Below are 24,049 nucleotides of genomic sequence, written 5' to 3' on the forward strand. Positions count from 1 at the left end.
CCAAGCCAGGAGTGAACATCACCGGGTGTGGGCCCCCCCCCCAAAAGCTAAACAATCCCTATAACCTGGTTTTACAGAAACACTAAACTTAAGAGATACATATCTACTAGAATTTTCTTTTTCTTGGTGGGGGGGTTTGGGTTTTGGGTCACACCCGGCAGCACTCAGGGGTTACTCCTGGCTCCACGCTCAGAAATCACTCCTGGCAGGCTCAGGAGATCATATGGGATGCCGGGATTCGAACCACCGTCCTTCTGCATTAAAGGCAAACACCTTACCTCCATGCTATCTCTCTGGCCCCAACTACTAGAATTTTCTACTAAACAAATCAAAAAGGGGGAAAAGCTACATCTACATAAGGGAATACGCAGAAGCCTCATTTCCCCCCTTTACCTCCCATCCCCATCTCGGTGAGATTGGGGAAGCAGGTCTGAAACAAATGCCAACATAGGAAATAGTCCACACAAGGTTAAGGAAATAAAACATGTTCAGAAAACGTCCACCATAAGCTCTCTGCAAGCAAAGATACCAGCAGGCAGACAGGCTAGCTGTGGAACTGAAACTGAAAGCAGTTTCTCTGACCTGAGGTCTTTATTGGGAAGAGAATGACCCCATGGGTGGAGAACAGGTAGGGTAGGGGACCAATCCAGAGATATTTCCAGTCCATGAGTGACAGGCACAGACATAAAAGAATTATCCGATGGGGCCTTTCACGTGGCTGGTCTGAGTTCGGTCCTTGAAATCACTCCTGGAAGGCTTGGGGGACCATATGGGATGCCGGGATTCTAACCACCGTCCTTCTATGTCTAAGGCAAATGTCCTACTGCTGTGCTATCTCTCCAGCCCTTCATTAGGTTTCTTTTTTGTTTTGTTTTTGTTTTTGGGCCATACCTGGCAGCGCTCAGGGGTTACTCCTGGCTCTACGCTGAGAAATCACTCCTGGTGGGCTCAGAGGACCATATGGAGTGCTGGGATTCGAACCAATAACCTTCTGCATGAAAGGCTAACGTCTTACCTCAAAGTTATCTCTCCGGCCCCTTCATTTGGTTTTTTGAGCTCGCCAGGAGTGGTCCCTGATTTCAGAGCAAGGAGTCAGTCCTGAACACTGCTAGGTGTGGTCCAAAGAACAAAAATTAAATAAAACAAATCAAAAAATTGTTCCCACTTTCATCTAAAAGAACTCGGAACCAAAAGCATTCCAGCCACATTCTTTTAACATGTTGCAACTCCCACCAGATTATGAAACACTGCTAGGACATCATCAAAGCTGCCTTGGAAAATGTCACCTTAGAAGATGTAGTCTTGGCACTCAGAATTTTTCTGTACCCGTCTGTACTCTAAAATCTATCTAGCCAGTATCTCACAGTGACTTTATATCAAGAACAGCTCAATGCCTGAGAGTAAGTTTTGACAACTACTTATGGTTAACCCCAGCAGCACACGGTTGTGTCACCAGGGCCATCACTGCTAGATGTAAGCACTGGGCCACAGTGGCCCTTGGGCACCAATGGGTGTGGCCAGACCCACCAAAAGAAAGATTTATGTCATTTTTATGGTGATGTTAACAGTTGCACATTTGGGGCTATATAACACACTGAATGATTCCACCCATTTTAGAAACTTGTTGTTGTTGTTTTTGGACCACACCCAGGGCACTCTGGGGTTACTCCTGGCTCTGTGCTCAGAAATCACTCCGGGCCCGGGGGACCATATGGGATGGTGGGGATTGAACCTGGGTCCATCCCAGATCAGCAGCATGCAAGGCAACACCCTACCATTGTGCTATTGCTCTGGCCCCTACAAACTTTTTTTTTGGGGGGGGGTCACAACCGGCAGCGCTCAGGGGTTACTCCTGGCTCTGTGCTCAGAAATCATTCCTGGCAGGCTCAGGGAACCATATGGGATGCTGGGATTCAACCTTCTGCATGCAAGGCAAACGCTTTACCTCCATGCTATCTCTCCGGCCACCCCTAGAAACATTTTAATGTGGCTACCAGAAAGTGTAAGACCTCAGTGTCGCACAGGATAGTCCTGTCCCCACCTTTGACTCCCACACATCCTGGAGTCGGTGCCCCACAAGGCTTGGGAGATTCCTTAGAGCGCCATCCCACCTCATGGCCCCCCAGGGATGGACCCGAATATGTGCCTCACCTGTCAAGTGATCATGGGTGCCTCGGTTTGGGGGTGTGGTACAGAGGCCACTGAAGTCCAGAGAATTGCCCAATATGGCATTTATGCTGCGAAAGATGGTAGCATTACTGTAGGTGGAGAGTGCCGGTGCCTCCTGGAGTCCCTGGTAATCTTGGGTTCTTCCCTCTTCTTCCTACACGGGACAAAGGCACCACAGTAAATATCTCTCCTCTCGATGTCACAGAAGATGCACGGCCCCTTCTCTCAGCCCAAGGCCGGGGCAGCGCAGTGATGAGGAGGGTGAGGGGCCTGTAGGCTGGGAGTCTGGGGCGCCGGGGCAGAACAAGGAGTCTCACACCGAAGGGGCCTCTGGGACTCAGAAACCACACAATGGGTCACTCAGGGAGAGAGCGGAAGCAGGATCCACAGTGCAAAGCCTAAACCAAGGGAGATCAAGAGAGACCAGGTGGGGTCAAAGCCTCTGAGTGGGAGAAGAGGCCACACCTGCTTCCCAGGAGCTCAGAGCCAGCACGGGGGAGGGGGGGAGCGGGAGGGGAGAAACAGGGCCTTCGGCTACCCCCCACTCCCCCACTCGCTCAGGAGAGAAGGGAAGGGCCCCTGGGCCAGCCTGTGAGAGGGCAAGAGGGAACAACAGGTGCAGGCCAGATGCAAGCCCCTCCCACTGTCGGCAAAGTTCCATCTAAGCAGGAATCAGCCCCCAGGCCTACCCCCAGAGATTCTCCAATTACTTCCAGGAAAGTCTCCTGGGGAAGCCCGGCAAAACATCACGGTGAGCAGGTCGGCTCACCACGGAGCACACACTTGACACAAACCTCCACTGAAATCAAAGAGCTCCCCACCTGAAGTGCTCTCTGAAACAAAGCTCAGGCCCCCAGGGACCTCCCCGGCTTGTGTTATTCAAACAGGCCTGTTATATATTGAAGAGAAAATAACCCGACAGGCGTTTCTTCAAGTACCAAAACACCCGTGAAAAGTCACACTATTTTCCAAAAGTATCATTACAGTTCAGATTTGGGTTTCTCTGAGGAAGTCCGACTGACTGCGGATTAAGGGGGACGGCCCTTTTGTTTTTGTTGTGGTTGCTTTGGGGGTCACACACAACAATGCTCAGGGTTTACTCCTAGCTCTGCGCTCAGAAGTCGGTCCTGGCAGGCTCGGGGGACCATATGGGATGGGGGATTCGAACCAGTTTCAGTCGCACCCAAGGCAAACAAATGCCTTACAAACGCCTTACCGCTGTGCTATGGCTCTGGCCCCCGGCATGGCCCTTTTAGCTCAACATCTCTCAGAGCCACTGTGCTGAGAAGTGCCTAGTATGGGTCCAGAGTCTGCAGAAGGGGACCAGCCCAGAGGACACCCCCAAAGCTGTATGCGGGGCAGTAGAGGAAGTGACCAGGTGCCCAGCACACTCCTGTTTCCAACTTCACCTCCTGGGGCACCCCAAGGTAGCCCCAGGGTCCCACCTGCAGCACCCACACAATATGAAAAAGTGCAGGACCAGGCAGTGGGAGGGCACTCGCATGGTACTAGGCTGGGTCCTCAAGACCCCATAGGAACGTGCCCTGCGCACTGCTGGGCATGGATCCCCAAAATGTAAAATACCAACTGGGGTGACTCAGGACCACTCTCGCCTCCTGTCTCCTCCCCCTGCTGGGACTGGCCTGGAACACCAGGTCTTGCCTCTCCTCTTCTCATTTCCGGAACCTCACCTCCCCCGGCTGGGAGTGACCCAAAACAAACCCCAGGGTCAGGGGTCACCCCAAAACCTTACCTCACCTCCCACTCGGCAGCACTGTTGCCCCTGACTAACCCAGCAAGGCGACTCCAGAGTCGATTGTACCCCTCAGGCCAGGGCAGCCCCAACTCTCCTGGAAACCTGTGTGGGTTTAGGACCAAGGGGCTGATCCTGAGAGCCTGCAGCAAGGCCCGAAAACAAACACCTTGAACCCTGCCCGGAATCAGAGCCTGGCAAAGAGAGAGGAGGCGAGATGCGGAACCCCCACCTGCTTTCTGGGTTTCAAGCACGAGGGGTGCCCCCTGGTATCCACCAGGGGTCCGAAAAAAAAAAAAAGAAGGCTCTGTGCTGGGGGGTTATAGAGGAGGCTCAGCACGAACCCCAGGGTGCCCGTCTTGTCTGGCCATATTGCCCACACCTGGGCCCTTCCAGCTGGCAACATGCACCACTTGAACCCCAGTGTGTGTGTGTGTGGGGAGGGGTCCCCAGAGCCTCATCTGCCATTTGGGGCCATGAGCTGGCATTGGGGGGGCCAACAGCCCCCCCAGAGCAGGGGACAGAACTGAGGGTCTCCAGTCTAGCTGCCCACCCCGAGCTCCCTCCAAGTGACACCTGAAGGCAGATCCCAAGTCGGCCGGCAACAGTGGTGAGGGTGCCAGTGGTGCCCCCACTTTAGTGTCTTTTACTATTTTCCATGGCTACTGGCCTAATCTTTCAGAGACTCCTCCCTTACACGCCCCCTTTCACTCCACAGTGGGCTCTACCCTGAGCCCAGTAGAGAGGGGTACCCCAGTTCCAAACTGGTCCTCTGGAGGCAGCACAAAACAGGGCTGCAGATCAGGAAACCTTTGGAGCCAAGGACCCCCGGGCCCTCACTTCCCAGGATCTGGGGAACCCCAAAGCCCGTAGGTCCACGCACCCCCCCCAACCCATGACCAAACCCCCAAATAAGCACATCCAGATAGCACCGTGGGGAGGGCTCTCAAATTGCACTCGGCCAATCCGGTTCGATCTCCGATTCCCCACAAGGTCCCCCCGAGCACAGACCCCAGTGGTCAGCCCCGACCATGGTTTGGGGCCAGGTGTGGCTCAAGCCCTCCATTCACCCCTAAACAGCAAAAGGGCCCAGGGCGATCGCACAGCAGGGCGCTTCTCATGCACGGATTGACCTGGGTTCGACCCTCAGCATCTCAGAGGGTCTCCTGAGCACCGCCAGGAGTGAGCCCCAAACATGGTTTTGGGGGTCCGGTGTGGCCCAACCTGCTCCAAGTCCCCGCCAAAAGGTGCAACAGCAGGGAGGGCCTTTTGCCTTACACAAGGCCTTCCCGGGTTCAATCCCCGGCACCCCACAGGGAGGTCCCCCAAACCTGCACCGCCAGGAGTGATACCTGAGCTGGGACCCAGGAGTGAGCCCCAGAACATGGGTTTTGGGGGTCTGGTGTGGCCCAACCTCCTCCTCCAAGCCCCTCAAAAATGTGCAACAGCGGAGAAAGCTTGTTTTGCCTTAAACGAGGATCCCCAAGATCCCCACAAGGTCCCCCCACGAACCTGCACCGCCAGGAGCGATTCCTGAGCTGGGACCCAAGAATGAGCCCCGAACGTGGGTTTGGGGGTCCGGTGTGGCTCAACCCCAAGTCCTCCAAAAAATATGCAACAGCAGGGAGGGCGTTTCTGTCTTCCTGGGCTCAATCCCCTGCACCCCACAGGAAGGCCCCCCTCCCCCCAGCAGAGCTGGGCGTGGCCTCAAACAAAGAAACACGTGGTGACACGCCCCCTCCGCTCCCCGGGCTGGGTCACGTGTAATTCCCGAGCCGCCCAGGTGGCAACAAGGCCAAGGCCACGTGGGCGGGCGGGCACGTGCCACGTGCAGAGCCCGCTGACCGCCCAAAGCACGTGCAGGGCCACGTGACCGCGCCACGTGACGGGCCGCCTTGTTCCCTCCGCCTTAAAGGAGCCGCGCCCCAAAACCAGAGTTTCCCCCCACACAGCACAGCACACCACACCCCAGCGCCTTAGACTCGCCCGCGCCGGACAGACGCGCGTCGGGCCTGGTTCCGCTGGGCCTCGAGCTTTGCTCTGCTCAGGCCGGGTCTCGAGTGGCAGGCCCGCCCGGCCTCACCTGGGAGAACGCCATGGGCATGGGCATGGGCGGCGGCGGGGGCAGCAGCGGGGGCCGTGGGCACTGCGGGCACCAGGCACGGCGAAGGGTGCGCGCCCTCCGTGCAGCGCAGCGACGCCTTATGAAGGCCGCGACCGGATGCGCCCACCTGCCCGGCCACGCCCCCAGCCCAGGCCACGCCCCCGAGGTCCCCCACGCCCCCCGCTGGGCCTCGGTGGGGCTGCCGGAGACCCGCTTCCAGGGGCCACTTCCAGCTCCTGCAAAGGCGGGGTGGGGTGTCTGGGGGCGCCCCCCAAGGCGCACACCCGGAGCCCCCCACTAGGAGCAGAGACTTGCATAACTGCAGGGACCCCAGGAGACCCACTTCCAGGGCCCACTTCCAGCTCCTGCAAAGGAGACAGACACCCTGAGCCCCCCACTAAGAGCAGAGACGGGGGCTCCAGAAACTTGCATCGCTGCAGGGACCCCAGGAGACCCACTTCCAGGGCCCACTTCCAGCTCCTGCAAAGGCGGGGTGTCTGGGGACTCCCCCCAAGGCGCACACCCTGAGCCCCCCACTAGGAGCAGGGATAGGATTCCAGTAATCTTCATCATTGCAAGGCCCCCCCAGAAAATTCGACCTCTAAATAGCACATGTGGGTGTCCCTGGGGGGTGACCTGGTCAGTGCACACCCAGAAGGCCACTGCAAAATGCAGGGCAAGGGGGAGGGAGGGGTGGGGACAACGGTGAGAAGGTTCTAGAAATGTGGACATCCCCTGGTGTTTATATCCACATATCCATGCATAATGGGGGGAGGAAGCTGTGGCCCTCAGACTTACACCATCTTGTGAAAATGGCGTTACGGCACACCTTTGCTTTTGAAGAATAAAGATTACAGAGAAATTAGCTCATGAGGACTAGCCTCCTCCCACCCCCCAAGTTGTCGAGAAGACATGGGAATTGAGTTCAGATGTGAGTGCCTCCTCATGTTAATTTAAAGCCCCTCACTTCTTTATCCCTAGTGAGGAACACTCCTGGGTAAAATAGAGCGGAGTCAGCTGTGTGCAAGATGGAGGGCTTCATCCCTTCACCCCAGTTCTCTCTCCAGGCCTTTAAACTTGGTCACTCGGTGGAGACCCGAGGGGCCGGAGAGAAGACACGTGGATGGAGCATCAGGAATGAGCCCGAGCACCACGTGGCTCAGCCCCGAGAGTGATGGGGGCTGTGTGTGGGCCCCTTGCAGCTTTCTCACCCCGTCCTCCAAGAGCCAGGGGGTGACGGTGAGAAACAAGCTCACACCTGGGAGTAGGGGAGCAATTATGGACTCATTGAACCCCAACCCGGGGTACCCCCAACTCAGAGGTCCTGTTCCTCTTGACCTGTAGACGATGCACATATTGTACTTTTATTGTGATTTTTTTTGGTTTTTGGGTCACACCCGGAAGAGCTCAGGGGTTACTCCTGGCTCTATGCTCAGAAATCACTCTTGGCAGACTCAGGGGGACCATATGGGATGCCGGGATTCGAACCACCAACTTTCTGCATGCAAGGCAAACGCCTTACCTCCATGCTATCTCTCCAGCCCCACATATTGTACATTTAAAGGTAGTCTTTTTCTTTATGGGGTGCCATACCCAACAGTGCTCAAGACGGCCTCCTGGCTCTCCTCTCATTTCTAGTGGTGCTTGGAGAACCGCAAGGGGTGCTGGCAATCAAACTCAGGTCAGGCATAGTCATGGGCAAGGAAAGTGGATGCCCACCATACTCCCTCTCTGGACCCCCAATTATCCCAAGTTTAGTGCAGAGAAATAATAGAAGCTGTTGGCAGTGGGTGCACACAGGAAGGCCCGTCTCCAGACACAGACTTCATTCACATGTAGGAGCCTCGGGCCCCACAGAAGCCCCAGAGCACCCCAAGTATGGCCTCAAAGCAGGAACATCTATGGTGAGGGAGATTGGGGAGCCCAGCAAGGGAGCAGAGCAGAGCCCTGTGGGCCCAGTGCGTCCATGACAACATCCTGGCATCTCAGCCCCACCTTTTTGGACAGCACCCCTGAATCTTCATTAGGGCTTTCCAGACCCCTTCCTGCACTCGTTTGCTACAAATGGGAAACTGGGTGTCCACACTTGATCTGTGTTGCTTTCCTTCATGCCCTCAGCTGCAGCACTTGCTGGAAACCGCAAAACAGCAGACACACAAGAGACCTTAAGCTTGCAAGGAGAACATGGTGTAACTGACATCCCTGTCCCCTGCACCGCAGTTGGGGGGGGCCACGGATTGGCATACTTGTCCTCCCCACCTCCCCCACAGAGTCCACAGGGAAGGAGAGGCAGAGAGCCAATCTGAGGGCGGAGACGATTTATTGAGGTTTTTCTGTGGCAGCATCCATGGGGAAACTGGGGGAAGGGAGGAGCCTAGAGGAGGACCCCGGGAGTGTGAGGAAGAGGAGGAGGTCACCGGCTCAGAGACTGCACCACATCCTTCACCAGCATGGTTCCAATGACCATCTTCTCGCTGTTGACTGTAAGCACTGCCGGCCCCGTGGGCCGGGCATCCAGGGACAGCAGGACCAGGCTCCCGCTAGTCAGTGTCCTCCCTGCAAACCTGGGGGAGAGGCCGGCTCAGTGCTGGGGTGCCCTGGAGTGCCCCTCCCTCACAGGGCCAAGGGCCTGCTGATTGATACCTGTACTCGTCGGAGGTCCCGCAGGGGACTCGGCCCAGGTTGGCCAGGGCCGTGACCTTCTGTACCACAGCATGGTCACTCCGACAGGTTTCGGGCAGTGCCAGCTTCTCAGTGATCTCATTCATACCAGTCAGCTGACCTGGGGACAGAGAAAGGCAGTACTGAGGACCAAGGCCCAGTGGGCAGCCCAGCTCTGTCCATGGTGCTGACCACAAGACCTCGGTTCTTCCTGGGAGGTAGCACCCAGAAGCCTTCCAGAAACTGCACCAAACATTTCATTTAAAATAATTTAAAATAGGGCCCGGAGAGATAGCACAGCGGTGTTTGCCTTGCAAGCAGCCGATCCAGGACCAAAGGTGGTTGGTTCGAATCCCGGTGTCCCATATGGTCCCCCGTGCCTGCCAGGAGCTATTTCTGAGCAGACAGCCAGGAGTAACCCCTGAGAAACGCCGGGTGTGGCCCAAAAACCAAAATAAAATAAAATAATTTAAAATAGGGGCTGGAATGATAGCACAGTGGTTGGGCATTTGCCTTGCTCGCAGACGACCCAGGACAGGCCCAGGTTCAATCCCTGGCATCCTACATGGTCCCTAAGCTAGTCAGGAGTAACTCCTGAGTGCCGCTGCTGGGTGTGACCCAAAAACCAAATAAATAAATAAAATACAAAATAAAATAATTATTGGGGGGAGAATATCAGGTGGTATTCAAGGCTTATTCCTGACTCTGCACTCAGGAATCACTTATGGTGTGGCTTGGGGGATCTTATAGGATGCCAGGGATTAAACCCGGGTCAACTGTGTGCAAGGCAAATGCCTTCCCCATAGTCCACTCACTCTTGTCCTGAACAAACCTTTCCTCTGAGCCACACTGGGGGTGTCTGGGGGTCGCATGCTCCAGCCAGTCCCACACTTACCATCTCCCCTGAAGCTTCCTTCTCTGTGCCCCCATGACCAGATACCCTTGTCCCATACCCAACAGCTCTCCCCACTGTTCTTTCACAGGGTGGAGATCACATGGAGCCCCAGTCCAGCCCTGCCAGGCCTCTCTTTTGAGGTACTGCAGATGGAACCAGGGGTGACGCCAAGCTCCATCCCTTCTCCCCTCCTTGACCATGATGGACGTGGCTCAGCCTTCCATGGGAAGCCCTGGGGTTGGCAGACACTCACCCTGCTCCTTCTTGAACTCGTTCTCACTCAGGAACACGGGGGCCATCAGCTCCCCTACGGGTGGTTGGATGGACACGTAGAACTGCCGGGTCTGGGTGCTGGGGTGCACAGGGCAGGGTGAGACCTGGGGACCACTGCCTTACCCCTACCTCTGCACCCAGAACTCCACCTGCACACCATGGGCAGTGGGCACTACATACCACAGCTGGAAGTTGGCCGCCTGGGTGGAGTCACAGAAGTTAATGCCCAGGACCGCTGTGGTGGCCTCTCCGGGGTTCAGGCTCTCTATAGGGCAAGAGGGGGGCTGTCACTATAGCCCTGGGGCCTGTGCCCCACCAGTTCCTGCTACCTGACTACCAGAGTCTGTTCGCACCGATTTCCGGGAACTCCTGGATGCTGATCCCGGCAGGCAGTTTGGGAGTGCCCACGTGCAGGCCCTTGATGGGGCTGTCAGAGCTGTTGGAAAAGTGCAGGAGTACGGACACCATGTGTGGGTCCCCTGGGAAGGGCTGGCGGCTAAAGGTGTAGTCCACAACCAGGCCCTCGCCAGCCACACGGTGTAGAAGCTCCCGGCGTGGAGTGGCCGACCCTGGACTCAGCAGCTGCGGGATGGGAGGAGGGTGTGAGAGTTGGGCGGCCAGTACCCCAAATCAGAACTGACCGCCCATACCCCAGGACACAGATGACCACTTGTACTCTAAAACACATCTGACGGCCTGCACTTCAGGACACAGGTCTGTAACCCAAGACACAGATGATTGCCTGCACTCCAGGACAGGCATATATGACTGACCACCTATACTTTAGGACACAGGTGGCCATCTGTACCCCAGGACACAACTGACTGCTTGTACCCCAGGATACAGATGACTGCCTGTATCCTGTGACACAGCTGACCACCTGCACCTCAGGACATAGTTGACTGCCTGTCCTGTACCCCAGAATACATCTAACCACCTGTACCTCAGAACATAGCTGACTGCCTGTACCCCAGGACACAGATAACCACCTGTACTCCCGGACACAACTGATGCCTGTACCCCACCCACAACAAGGCTACTCCAAGTTTTCCCTGAAGGGCCAGGAGACCAGGGGGGTCAGGTCTGCAGACCTTCCTGCATGGACAAAGATCAACGTTAATCTCCAGTGCTACCACTCTGCACCAGCATCTGGATTTAGCAGATCTGTAGAGCACTAAAGGAGGCCCCTAAAGCTGTCCTCCCCAACCCCAAGCTGTCTCCAGACACCAGCAATATCTCTACAGGCCCGGGGCACCTTTTTCTACTCACCGAGGATACCAGAGGGGTGTCTGTGAGGGTCAGGCCCTCCAGGTCGGCAGCTAGGCTGCTGGGCACTGCTGCTGCTGTTGGCGGGGACAAGGGCTGGGCACTGGGTGCGGAGACTGTGGGCAGAGAGATGGGCTGGGTGATATTTCAGCACCTCGAATAGCAGTGTCCCTGCCAACCCCTCCCAGATCCCCCCACCAACACCCTGTCCTCCCTTCTGGGCCCCCTGCCTGCCTGGTAGCCACTCACAGTCATCCAGGTCCAACAGCGACATCTCCTTGGCCGCGGGGGCCTTGCTGCTGGGGGTCTGTGGGAGAGGCAGGCATGAGTGTGGAAGAACAAGACCAGGCAGCCCTGGGGAGCCCTGACCTACTCACAGGCCTCTTGGTCCATTTGGGCTCCTCCTCGGCCTCCTCAGAGCTGCTGTCGGAGCCAGACGAGCTGCTGGAGCCGCTGCCACTCTCAGACGACCCATCTGAGCCGGCTCCCTTCGTGGCGGGCGCCTTCTTCCTTGGTCGGTCCTCTTCCTCTTCCTCCTCTTCCTCCTCTTCCTCCTCCTCCTCCTCCTCGCTCTGCTCACTGAGGGGAAGAGGGCTCAGCCTGGCTCTGGCATGCCTCCCACCTCCAGGTGCATCCCTGGGTGCCCTGGACACCCCCTCACCTCTCACTGCTCTCCTCCTTCTCCTCCTTCTCTGACTCGCTCTCGCTGCCACTCTCGCTCTCGGACTCGCTCTCAGACTCGGGGTCTGACAAGATAGGCTAAGTCAACTCCCTGTCATGTCCCCCCCCCCCCAATGAGCTACCGCAGGGCGTCCTCACCGCTGTCCGCAGATTCCGTGGGGCCCGACTCCCCCTCGGAGTCCGAGTAGAATGGCCGTTCCTTCTCCTTCCGCTTCTCCCGGCTCGAGCACCGGGTCCACTCGGGGACCTGCGGGGGCACAGAGGGGTCTGTCCTCCTGTCCTCACAGTGGAACGGGGAGGGGTGGGCAGGGCCACACAGCACACGGGCACCTGGAGGTGTGCGCCCAGCAGGCCCATATCTGTCACGACTAGGGAAAGGTCTTCTTCCTGTGGGGGGGATGGTCAGAGGGGCTCCCCTTAGTCCCCCCAGCCCCCCATCCCAGTCCCCCTCACCTCTACGTTCCGCACAGATGGGTCAGGGGCCTCCTCTGGCCAGTCTGGCAGCTCCTGGTAACCTGTGGCCTTGGCGTTGAGCAGGTGGGATAAGGAGCCCAGCTGGAAATGGTCGCGGTCTGGGGACGGGCAGCAACAGGCAGTGTCCATGAGCTTGGCACCTTCCCCTGCACTGTACCCATGGTCTGTACCCATAGATGGAGCAGGGCTCAGGGGGTGGCAGAGGAACTGAAGGACACAGCCTAGAGAAACTGTCCCATGCAGAGTGGGGACACAGCTGCTCTGTGAGGCTGTGGGGACAGCCAGGAGGGGCTCAGATGGGGGATCCCTGAGGTGACAGAGGCTGGGCAGGAAAAATAAGTCCAGGAAGCCTGGACAGGCTGGGGTCCCAGTCCCACCTTTGAAGGAGGATTCGAGCACCGGGGCTGGCTTGGGCGCCAAGAAGATTTTCTTGGCATGGCGGCTGAGCGTGCCACCCTGTTCAGTGGGCACGATGAGCTGGCGTGTGAAGCGGGCACGGTCACGGATGTCGTAGTTCTGGTCATACTTGGCCAGGCTCAGCACATACTGCGTCAGCAGTTTAGTCTGTGGGATGGGAGGCAATGGGGAGGCTGGTCCTCCCCATCTCACGTCTGACCCAAAGGCTCGCCCATGCCCTTCTGGACTCTGGTGCCTATCTGCTTGGCCAGCAGGGGTCAGCCTCAGCCCAGCCACAGACCTGGCATGTCGTCCCCAAATGAGAGCGTAAGGGACAGCCCTGGGGCTCCAACCCTCTTCACAGATCCTGGTGGGGAACCTGACTCTGGACATTCTGCCAGCCCTGGGGTGATGGTAGCCTGAGCTTGCTGAGCAGTGCAGAGGACAGGGTGGGCTTGAGGGGGCTCCCACACTGGCCCGGACTGGAGACAGAGCTGGGCGCCCCTCTACCTGCTTGGAGTTGGTGAGGTAAAGCTTGGCGGCCAGGTTGATGGTCTGTAGTTTGACTATGTCTTCTTCGGCCGTAAATGACTGGGCCATCTTCCGCAGCACGTCAGGTGCCAGACGGGGAACATGCTCGCAGTATTCGCCAATGAGCCACAGGATGCTGGCACGGGCCATGGGTACCTGAAGACCCAATGAGTTGGGGTGTGTGTTGGGCCATGGGTACTTGGAGACCCAATGAGCTGGGGAGTGGGCCATGGGCACCTGGGGACCCAATGAAACAGGAGGGGAGACAGGCCATGGGTACCTCCACATCCTATAAACTCCTCACCTACCAACCACTAAAGGTCTCTGGAGCAGGGGAGGGAAGAAAATAGGCATGGGGGGGGGAGAATCGTGGTCCTCTGTGGGCGGGTCTCCATCGACTGTGCAATGGACAGACTGATGACCAGACAGGTGCCTTACCTGGATGCTGTCGGTGAGCTTGGCCAGGTGCTTGATGATCTCCCCGTGCTGGGCTGGCTGCATCTGCAGCAGCTTCTTGATGACCACCACGGACTCGGCCACCACCAGCTCTGTAGGACAGAGCTGCACTGTACCATCGGCTCCAAGCGCCCCACCCCACCGTGGCAGGTGCAGCAGGCTAGTATATAAGGACAGGCACTCACCATCACGGTTGGACAGCAGCTGGACCAGCCCATTGAGACAGGTGTCGCGGACTCGGCCAATGCTGGTGGCACAGCGCCCAATGGCCTGGATGGTGGCCGCCACAAAGTCCTTGTCCACGCTGCGGATGTAGGTCTACAGGATGCCGAGTGGGCGGGTGAACCCCTGAACCCTCAGTGCCAGGCTCCACCCCTCAGGGGCCAACCTAAAGCCGGCAGACGGGCAGGGGTACGACAGCCACCCACGTACCTGAAACTCACGCAGGACCGTGGGGATGTTGCCCTCGTTGGCCAGGTTGGTGAGGACCTCAAGCTGACACAGAAATACACACAAACACTGAGACCTCTGGACTGCCCTGCCCATGCAAGCCTCCATACCCACCCTAACACAGAGACCCCACAGGCTTTGAGGCCTGGTCCAAATGCTGTTAGAGCAGGACCGGGTGACTGGATACCAGACTCAGGTTGCCCAGAGGGAAGAGGGGTGGCAAGTAGTGGGAGTCACTGTAGGTAGGTGGGCGGCACTCACCTTCAGGATCTTGATCTGGGTGGGATCTGTGGAGCGGATGTAGAAGCTCTTCAGGTAGGGCTCGAACATGCCCTGCAGAGAAGACCCAGAGCTCACCTCCCATTCCTCCTCCCTCAGTCTGCCCTCCCGTCCTTCCTCAGTCTGCCTTCCCCATGGACACTCACCCGGCGCTTGATGGACATGGTGGCCACATTCTGAAGCACGACATACTGGACCTCACTGGACAGATGGCCAGAGAGGGAAAGTCAGAGGGTTGTGCACCCCCTCTGGGGCAGGAGGGGGAGGAAAATGAGGAGGACCCCCAACGAGAGGGTCAGTCCGAGGAGGGGGGCAGAGTCTAGAGTAGGGATCAGGCCCAGGCAGTGCACAGGGTCCTGGAAACATGCAGGGGGTGTTGGAGGGACCAAAAGCACTGAGACTTAGAGCCCCCTGGGGGTCAAAGCAATGCTGTAGCAGGGAGGGCATTTGACTTGCAAGTGGCAATCCCTAGCATCCCAAAAGGTCCCTGAGCATCTCCAGAGAGTGATTCCTGAGTGCAGAGCCAGGAGTAACCCCTGAGCACCGCCGGGTATGGCCCCCCCCCAAAAAAAATCCTAAAAAAAAAAGGAGCTCCAAAGTCAGGCACAAAGTGGATGGAGCAGGGCCAGCAGTCTGGTGGTGGGATGACTTCCGGAATGGCAGAATCCTTGAGCAGGTGGGCGGAGCTATCTTGAGGGGCGGGATCAGAGAACACAGAGGCGAGGCCAGAGGGAAACGGGCGAATCCCAGAGCAGGTGGGGCGGGGCAAGTGTAAGGATGGGCAAACCCGAGAGCAGGTGGGCGGGGCCAGCTCAGAACAGGCCAATCCGGAAAGCGGTGGGCGGGGCCACCCGGGGAGGGGGGCCATCAAGACAAGGGGGCCGGTCTAATCCGCGCGGATAGGGCGGGGTCAACATGGAGACTAGCGAATCGGAGCGCGCACGGGGCGGGCCAGTGTGGGACTGACGTATCGGAACGCAGGCTGGGCGGGGCCAACAGGGGAACCAGCGAATCGGAGGGCAGCGGGGCGGGGCAGGCTACCTGTGGCTCCGCAGCAGGCGTACGAGCGCCTTGGCGATGACGCCCACCTCGGCCTTGGGCGCCAGGTGGAAGTAGAGCTGCGCCACGGCCATGACCACGGCGGCGCTGCGGCTCTGCAGCAGGGGCTTGGTGTTGCGCAGCAGCAGGCGGTGGTCGGGGTCCATGACGTAGGGCTTGCGCGCCGGCAGGGCCGGGCCGGCCGCCTCCTCCTTGCCCGGGCCCTTGGCCTCGTCCTCGTCCGAGCCGTAGAAGGCCTTCTCGGGGTTCTCCTCCAGCAGGGACTCCTGCGGACGGGCACGCCTGCGCTCGCCTTCGGTTGCATTGGCTTTTTATTTTTTAATTTAATTTAATTTATGTTTTCGTTTGGTGGTCACACCAAGCAGCATCGGGGGTTCCTCCTGGCTCCACGCTGAGAAATCTCTCCTGGCAGGCTCAGGGGACCATATGGGATGCCGGGATTCGAACCACCGACCTTCTGCATGCAAGGCAAACGCCCACCTCCATGCGATCTCTCCGGACCCAACCCTCATTTTTGTTTTGTTTTGTTTTGGGGTCACCCCCCCCCCCGCCGGCAGCGCTCAGGGGGTGTCTCCTGGCTCTGCACTCAGAAATCACTCCTGGCAGGGACTCCAGGATTCGAACAGCCGTCCTTCTGCATGCAAAGCAAACATCCTACCTCCATGCTGGCCCCATTTCTTTCCTTTTTTTTGTTTTTGGGTCACACCTAGCGGTGCCCAGGGATTACAACTGGCTGTGTGCTCAGAAATCGCCCCCCCCCCCCCGCAGGCTCGGGGAACCATGTGGGATGCCAGGAGTGGAACCACCGTCCTTCTGCATACTAGGCAAATGCCCTACCTCCATGCTCTCTCTCCGGCCCGTGCACTCACGTTCTTGGTGGGGCTGAGGAACTGCGTGCGCGCGTAGCGGGTGAGCATGCTGATGATGACCACCTGGCCCCACTCCTCCACGTCGATGAGCAGGTTGCAGAGCTTGCGGTAGTTCTTGTGGATCAGGTCGATGCGCTCCGGGCACACCTCCTCGAAGGCCATCACCACGCTGCCCGCCACCAGCTGCAGGGGCATGCGTGCGGGTGTTGATGCATGAGCTTGGGGCAGTGGGCACCTGGCCACCAGGCCCGGGCACCTGCCCACGCGCCACCCACCGTGGTCTTGTCGGCCAGGAGTTTCTCGATGACCTCGATCAGCTGGTCCTTCTGGTCCGAGTCCAAGCTGGGGAAAGCACAAGTGAGGGACTTGGCCTTCCTTGCACCCCTGCGTCCTTCTGTGCCACCACCCTGGGCTGCCCTTTCTTAGAACTCTGTAGGTGCCCCCCAACACTGCCTCAAACCTCCCCATGGATGGATAGGGAACAGAAGGGCAGTGTGGGGCGCTGCAGCCAGGCCAGGCCAGGCCAGGCCAGGCATTGCAGAGGGAGAAGCAATCCCACCTGTGCAGCTTGGGGATGGCATGTGCCGCTGTCTTTCTCACGTAGGGGGACATGTCCGAGGCAGCCTCCTTGATGGCCAGCATCATGATGGGCGCGATGATAGGCACCCGCACACTGGACAGCACCCGTAGGGCACTGGCACGGATCAACTGGTTGGGGTCCTGAGAGAAGGCAGTAGAGTTGTTACTGGCTGGCCACAGCACAGCCAGCCTGTCTGGGAGAAGGCGGGGAGCAGAGACAATAGTTTTATTTATTTATTTGTATGTTATTTAGGTGGGGGGCTACATCCGTTGATGCCCAGAAGTTACTCCTGGCTCTGTGCTCAGGAGCCACACTCTTGGCAGTGCTCTGGAGTCCATATGGGATGCCATGGATCGAAACCAGGTCGGCCTCACACAAGGCAAGCGCCTTCCCCTACTGTCCTATCTATCACGCCTGCCCTGGTTTTCTTCTTCATTTTGTTTTAGTGAACCACACCCAGCGTTCCTCAGGGATCACTCCTTGCCAGCCCTGGAGGGCCCTCTGCAGTGCTTGATATTCAAACCGAGGTCGCTCACATGGAGAGCGAGCGCCTCCCCCCTTCACTGCCAGCTCTGACCTGCAAAGGGCCTCCCCCCCCCCCCCCGACCGGGTCACGGTGCAAGACATCAGGAGGGGAGGGGATGAAGCTATCTTTGCAGAGACATGGGAGGGCCCCTCCCTGCTCAGAACCCCAACTTCTGGCTGGTTGGCTGAGGGTGGCAACCCTGCACCACGGCCCCGCACCCTCAGCCCCCCCACCGTGGGTGCCAGACCTTGAGACCGCGCTGGAAGGTGGAGATGGACAGTAGAGCCAGGTCCTGCTGCTCCTCGGCGTAGCGTACCAGGTACACGTACACGAGTTTCTTCACCTGTGGGAAGCTCTGCTCAAACCCTGGGTCAGGGCCAGGCTGTACCTGCCCACTGCACCCCCCTGGGGACCTCAGCAATGTTTTTCTTGGGGGGGGTCACACCCGGTGACACTCAGGGGTTACTCCTGTCTATTCACTCAGAAATCGCTCCTGGCAGGTACAGGGGACCATATGGGATGCTGATCCATCCTGGATCAGCTGCGTGCAAGGCAAACACCCTACTGCTGTGCAATCTCTCCGGCCCCAGGGATGTTGTTGTTGTTGTTGTTTGAATTTTGGACCACACCCCATGATGCTCAGGAGTTACTCTTGGCTATGCGCTCATAATTAGCCCCTGGCTTGGGGGACCATATGGGACGTGGGGGGATCGAACCATGGTCTGTCCTAGGTTAGTGCAAGAAAGGCAGATGCCCTACTGCTTGCACCACCACTCTGGCCCCCTAGGTTTTTGGTTTTGTTTTTTTGTTTTTTTTTGGTTTTTGGGTCACACCTGGCAGCACTCAGGGGTTACTCCTGGCTCCATTCTCAGAAATCGCTCCTGGCAGGTTCGAGGGACCATATGGGATGCCGGAATTCGAACCACCGACCCTCTGCATGCAAGGCAAGCTCTCTACCTCCATGCTATATCTCCGGCCCCTCTTTGTTTTTGTTGTTGTTGTTTTTATTTTAATCATACCTGTGTAGTGCTTCAGGCTTACTCCTGGCTCTGAGCTCAGAAATCACTCCTGGCAGTACTGAAGGGTCATATGGGATGCCAAGGATCGAACTTGGGTTGGCTATGGGCAAGACAAACTCCCTCCCAATTCTTCTATGGCTCTGATCCCTCACCTCTATTGGGCCACATGGTATACTCAGGATTACTCCTGGCTCTGAGCTCAGAAATTACTCCTGGCAGGCTCAGGGGACCATATAGGATGATGGGGAGAGAACACGGGTTGGCAACATGCAAGGCCAGTGCCCTCCCCACTGTGCTGTGACCCCGACGCCTCACCTCTATGTTCTTGCAGGCCACGTTCTTGACCACAGCAGGGAACAGGTCTGAGGCATTTTTCCCCCGGGCGATCATCTGGGGACAAGGAGATGGGGGATGCAGGTAGGGAGATGCAGAGCAGGAACACAGAGGACTTGGGGGCACCCGGCACCCTCACCCTGCATCCCCCACCTGTACCCCCGCTCCCCACTTTACCGCCACGATCCGCTTCATGGCCTCCAGCTTGAGGGAATCCTTGTTGCTGTCCAACATTTCTTTCAGGTCATCGTGCCTGGGGGGCCATGAGTTGTCAGTGGGGTGCCCCCCCTAATGGCTCCCCCGTGAAATCCCCCACAGAGCTGATGCCTTCACACCCGGATGAGTGCATTCCACCCACATTCCACAGGCCCATGTGAATCTTCCCTGCCTGCCCACGGGGACCCAGACAGGTCAGTAGGAGGGTCTTCTGGGCTTGGGCTTTGGTCCAGGTCCTGGGAGTGGGGTGCAGCTCTATCCTGAGGCTGGGAAATAGGATCTTCTCCAGGGATCCCCTTATAGGCTCCCTCTGATCTGACCCCAGAAGTAGGCTCTGGTCTTACCCCACAACTGTCCCTTTAACTCGGCCCCCAGCCTGGCACCTCCCTGTCCCCTCTCACTCAGGCCCCTATGCCTGACACCACCGGAGCTCCCAGGCCAGCCAGTTGTTCCTGCAGTGAGTGCTCAGAGCTGCCCACAGACCCTCAGTACCGCAGGGGCTGGCTCGGGCTTTGCCCGGGCTCCAGGCTTGCTTCGTCCAGGGCCGCTTCTGAGGCCACCTCTTCCTCTGGGGGCTGCAGCCTCCGGAGCTCCTCGGGCTGGAGGGCCTGGTACCAGGGTGGGGGCCCACCATTGGGGTCCAGCACAGGGCTGGCAGCCTCGGGGTCAGCACCCCCAGCCCCTCGGGGCCCTGGGAGCTGCAGGAGTCGCTGCATCGCCTGAGCCATGGGGATGGACTGAGCCCTGAGACAGGGTGGCAGACACCGGTTCCAAACCAGGTAACTGGAGCTATGGGCGGGCAGAGGCTCTGGTTACCTCTGACGCTTGGTATCGGGCACCAAGCCAAGGCCAGTGTCCTCCAATAGGACCCCGGGGGGGGGGGCAGTCGCTGTGCTCAGGAGTCACGCCTGGAAGCTGGGATCCCTCTTCCTTCTCCTGGCCTGGCTCCCTGGACCATGATTCTCTGTTCCCTGCCACATTCCAGTCCTTTTTTTTTTTCCAGCTACACCTGTTGACACTCTGGGGTTACTCCTGGCTATGGGCTCAGAAATCGCTCCTGGCTTGGGGGACCATATGGGACGCTGGGGGATCGAACCTCGGTCCGTCCTAGGCTAGTGCGTGCAAGGCAGACACCTTACCCCACCACACCACTGCTCCGTCCCCTACATTCTAGTTCTTACCCTGCTCATGGCTTTGCTCTTGGCCTCCCCCGGAAGTGAAGGGCCCAAAACTAAGGTCCATAGTACCCCAACATCTGGACTATGTGCCAGTGTCCCTCTCACAGTTTACTGTTGCCCAACCCCACGTCCCTCACCCACCCATGCACTAGGTGCTCCCGACAGAGTCCACTCAGATAGCAATGGAAGCTGGAAGACGCTCAGTGTGTGGAGTCTAGGTTCATCCCGCAGCTCCTTCCCAGAAAAAAGCTGGAACGAGTGAATCCAGAACCTGCATTCTCTCTCAGCAATGCCAGACACCTATTATTTTTGTTTTTTATTCTTTTTGGTTGTTTCGTTTCATTTGGCACTCAAGGGTTAATCCTGGCTCTGCACTCAGAAGTTGCTCCTGGCAGGCTCGGGGTCCATATGGGATGCCAGGAATCAAACCCGGGTCCATTATGGGTCAGCCGCACACAAGGCAAATGTCCTACTGCTGTGCTATTGCTCTAGACCCCTTCTTTTCTTTTTTTTCTTTATAGTTTTGGGGCACGCCCATTACTGTACAGGACATACTCCTGCCTGTCGGTGCTTTGTGACCTCTCCAGATAGGGCTTGAGGGAATACTCTGGGATCAAAACAGGGTCAGCTACATGCAAGCAAGTGCCTTCCCCACTGTACTATCTCTCTGGCTCTTATTATTTGAGGAGGGGCAATTCAGGGTCACAACCGTAAGTGCGCAAGGCTTACTCCTGGCTCACTTTGTGCTTGGGGGACCATGTGTGGTGCTAGGGACTAAACCTGGATCCGCTGCATGTGAGGCAATTGCTTCCCCACTGCCCTATCTCTCTAGTCAGACCCTTAAAGCAAACCCCCCTTTACTACATGTGACTTATCTGCCTCCTTTTGGGAGCTCCAGCCTCTCTATTTACTATCTTTTTTTTTTTTTTGGTTTTTGGGTCACACCCAGCAGCGCTCAGGGTTACTCCTGGCTCCAGGCTCAGGAATCGCTCCTGGCAGGCTCTATGAGGGGACCATATAGGATGCCGGGATTCGAACCGATGACCTTCTGCATGAAAGGCAAATGCCTTACCTCCATGCTATCTCTCTGGCCCCTCTATTTACTATCTTGATTTTTTTTTTTTTTTTTTTTTTGGTTTTTGGGCCACACCCGTTTGACGCTCAGGGGTTACTCCTGGCTATGTGCTCAGAAATCGCCCCTGGCTTGGGGGAACCATATGGGACGCCGGGGGATCGAACCGCTGTCCGTTCCTTGGCTAGCGCTTGTAAGGCAGGCACCTTACCTCCAGCGCCACCGCCCGGCCCCAATTTTTGGTCATACACAGCAGCAGTTCTCAGGGCTCCTCCTGCCTGGGGGGGGGGGGGAAGCGGTGGTTGGAGGGAATATGAAGTGCTGGGGATGGAATGGGGCCTCCCGCGTGTGCAGCCTGCACCCCAGCCCTGAGACATGCCACTCTGGTGCCCTGAGTCTTTATTTTCTCATGCTGCTGGTTGAAAACACTAGGACAAGCTCCACCTCCAAGCTGCATCCCCAGCCACAGCCAGGAGAATAGGAGAAGTGATGGGGTTACTCCTGGCTTGGTGCTCAGGGGCCCATGAGGATTGAACCCAGGCCTCTCATATGTACTCCAGCCCTTTGGGAATCTCTTTGGCCCCTGGTTGTGTGTGTGTGCGTGTGTATTTGGGCCATACACAGTGATGCTCGGGGTTACTCCTGGCTCTGTGCTCAGAAACAGCTCCTGGAAGGCTCAGGGACCACATGGATTGCCAGGAATTGAACCCAGGTCCATTCCAGGTCAGCCTCGTGCAAGGCGCCCAACCACTGTGCTGTCTCTCAGGCCCCTCCTTTAGTTTCTTGAATCTGACTGTGGATGCTCCTTAGAATTTGAGGCTGAGGGAGCATACTGCCTGCAACTTAAGTGTTCCCCCCAAATTGGAGACAGTTAAAAAAGCCAATGAGGAGAAAAGTTCAGTAAGTAGGAGAAATCACTCAATGGGCAAAACATGATCTTCTCATGTCGGAGCCTGGGTGTGTGTTCAGGGTGGAGGGGAGGCAAGATACAATGGGGAGGGCACTGGCCTCTCATACAGACAACATGGGTTCAATTCTCGGCACCCCATAGGGTCATCTGACAACCTCCAGGAGTGATCCCTGAGCATTGCCGCATGTGGCCCCCAAACTTAAAACAAAACCCAAAACAAAACCCAAAACAATACAATGAATAAATTTATTTATGGGGTGGGCAAAGAGATAGTCCAGAGTATGTTGTTTGCCCTGCATGAGGCCAACCTGGGTTCAATCCCAGGCATCCCATACAGTCCCCAGAGCCAGGAGTGATTCCTGAGTGCAGAGTCAGGAGTAACCCCTGAGCATCAATGGGTGTGGCCCCAAAAGCTAAACCAACAGATTTCATAATAGAATGGGGGTGAGGGGAACCCTAGTTTCTAAGACGTCATGAATCTTGTCTAACATGACAGACCCAGGAGGTGTCGACAAGGGTCGCTGCCTCCTCAAAGACTTTCACATTCCCCAGGACCCAGAAATACTTGAGCCCATACGGGGCAACCCAGGAGCATCCGCTGCTCTCCGATGCATATTTTCACTTCCTCCTGGGGCTCTGTTGGGGGGTTCTATATGCTACCATCCCTCCGTCCTGGAACCCCAACCCCAACACCCATCTCGGGAGGCCTTGGCCATCCAGGCTGCTTTATCCAGGAGTGGAGCCGGGCTCCCCAGCTTTGACGAATCTGCTGGGATTTGCAGGATTTGCTCCATCACGCCAGGCTCCCCCGAGTCACAGCTCACAGTGTTTGCTCTCAGGGTTCCATCCGTACCTTCTCCAGCTTTTTTTTTTTTTCAGCTCCCAGGCCCCAGCGACTCATCAGATCTGTGGCTTACACCGCCCCCCAAACCCTCCAGGATTTAGGGCCTCTCCCCAAAGGGTCTCTGGCACACAACACCCTCCAATCTCTTCCCCACGCCCTGGCCTGGGGCCTCCTGAAATGTAAATCTAGTCTCCCGCGGCTTCTTCCCCCATTTCTGGTCACCCAAGACTGTTCAGATCCTGAGCCCCCCATATACCCTCTTCCCGCAAACCCAGCTCCACCTGGGTCATCCCTCTTTCCCTCTCCCTTCTCTCCAGGACTGAGGAATCAGCTCTCCATGCTGCCCCCTCACTTCAGCCCCCCAACACAGGCTTGTCACTTCCATCTTTTCTCTAGGGCCTCAAGTTCAGGCCTCCACCCAGCTTGTTCCATAACACACAGGAGCCGGAGGGCTGAATAAGGGGGGGGGGGGGACAGGTGAACTGAGGCCGCCCCCCCCCCGCAATCAAGGGCGCAGGTGGAGGAGAAAAATGAGGGGGACTGTGGAGCAGGGGCCAGGGGCTGGAGCGGCCCAGCGTGGACCCCCAAAGGGGCTGGAGGGATGCAGAAGGGCCAGAGCGGGGTGGAGGTGAAAGTGGGGGTTCCTGCTCCTCCGCGATCCTCCGGCTCTAAGCAGGCACGGGGTGCTGTCCATGGTGCCCAGGCGCCTCCCCTCTCCCGCCCTCCCCTCCGGGGTGCCCTGGCACCGCCCCTCACCGCTTGTAGTCGGACGAGAAGATGCCCCCACTGGCGGGGTCGTGGCCATACTCGGGCTCCCCGGCCCCGGCGGAGCCGCCGCCCTTGTCCTCGCTGTAGGCGGGCGCGGCCGACATGGGGGCTGTCCGGGCGGCTGCACTGCGGAGGTCTCGGGGGCTGCAGCGGGGTGCTCGGGGGTCTCGCGGGGTGCAAGGCCTGGATGCATCAATCAGGGCGGAGCAGCCGCTGGCAGCCCCAGGGTCGCGCAGGCGCAGACAGGTGCGCGCGGAGTGGGCGTGGACACGGGCGGGGTCTCGTTA

General features: G+C 57.8%; 1 protein-coding gene across 1 annotated transcript; it reads right to left on the reverse strand.

The window, feature by feature from the left end:
* Window positions 1-8,329: 8,329 nt before the first annotated feature.
* On the reverse strand, window positions 8,330-24,003 carry AP3B2 (adaptor related protein complex 3 subunit beta 2). The gene is made up of 26 exons (XM_049783280.1): window positions 23,751-24,003; window positions 18,952-19,027; window positions 18,757-18,831; window positions 17,670-17,765; window positions 16,876-17,036; window positions 16,592-16,658; window positions 16,317-16,499; window positions 15,430-15,713; window positions 14,535-14,589; window positions 14,371-14,442; window positions 14,092-14,154; window positions 13,845-13,977; window positions 13,642-13,751; window positions 13,183-13,359; window positions 12,654-12,840; window positions 12,256-12,374; window positions 11,941-12,049; window positions 11,783-11,867; window positions 11,499-11,700; window positions 11,371-11,428; window positions 11,125-11,237; window positions 10,209-10,437; window positions 10,036-10,120; window positions 9,836-9,933; window positions 8,670-8,808; window positions 8,330-8,590 (listed from the first exon to the last, which is right to left on the reverse strand). Exons 1-26 carry the CDS (start codon window positions 23,864-23,866, stop codon window positions 8,440-8,442), a joined length of 3,243 nt encoding a protein of 1,080 aa, XP_049639237.1. The 5' UTR covers window positions 23,867-24,003; the 3' UTR covers window positions 8,330-8,439.
* Between the last annotated feature and the right edge of the window lie 46 nt (window positions 24,004-24,049).

Source organism: Suncus etruscus, chromosome 11, assembly GCF_024139225.1.
Source record: "Suncus etruscus isolate mSunEtr1 chromosome 11, mSunEtr1.pri.cur, whole genome shotgun sequence".
NCBI classification, from domain to species: Eukaryota; Metazoa; Chordata; class Mammalia; order Eulipotyphla; family Soricidae; genus Suncus; species Suncus etruscus.

Coding starts and splice junctions, on each gene's coding strand:
- AP3B2 (XM_049783280.1), bottom strand. CDS start 23,866: ATGTCGGCCGCGCCCGCCTACAGCGAGGACAAGGGCGGCGGCTCCGCC. Junction 19,028..23,750: donor TTCTCGTCCGACTACAAGCG/GTGAGGGGCGGT, acceptor ATGGCCCCCCAG/GCACGATGACCTGAAAGAAA. Junction 11,701..11,782: donor AAGGAGGAGAGCAGTGAGAG/GTGAGGGGGTGT, acceptor TCTTCCCCTCAG/TGAGCAGAGCGAGGAGGAGG.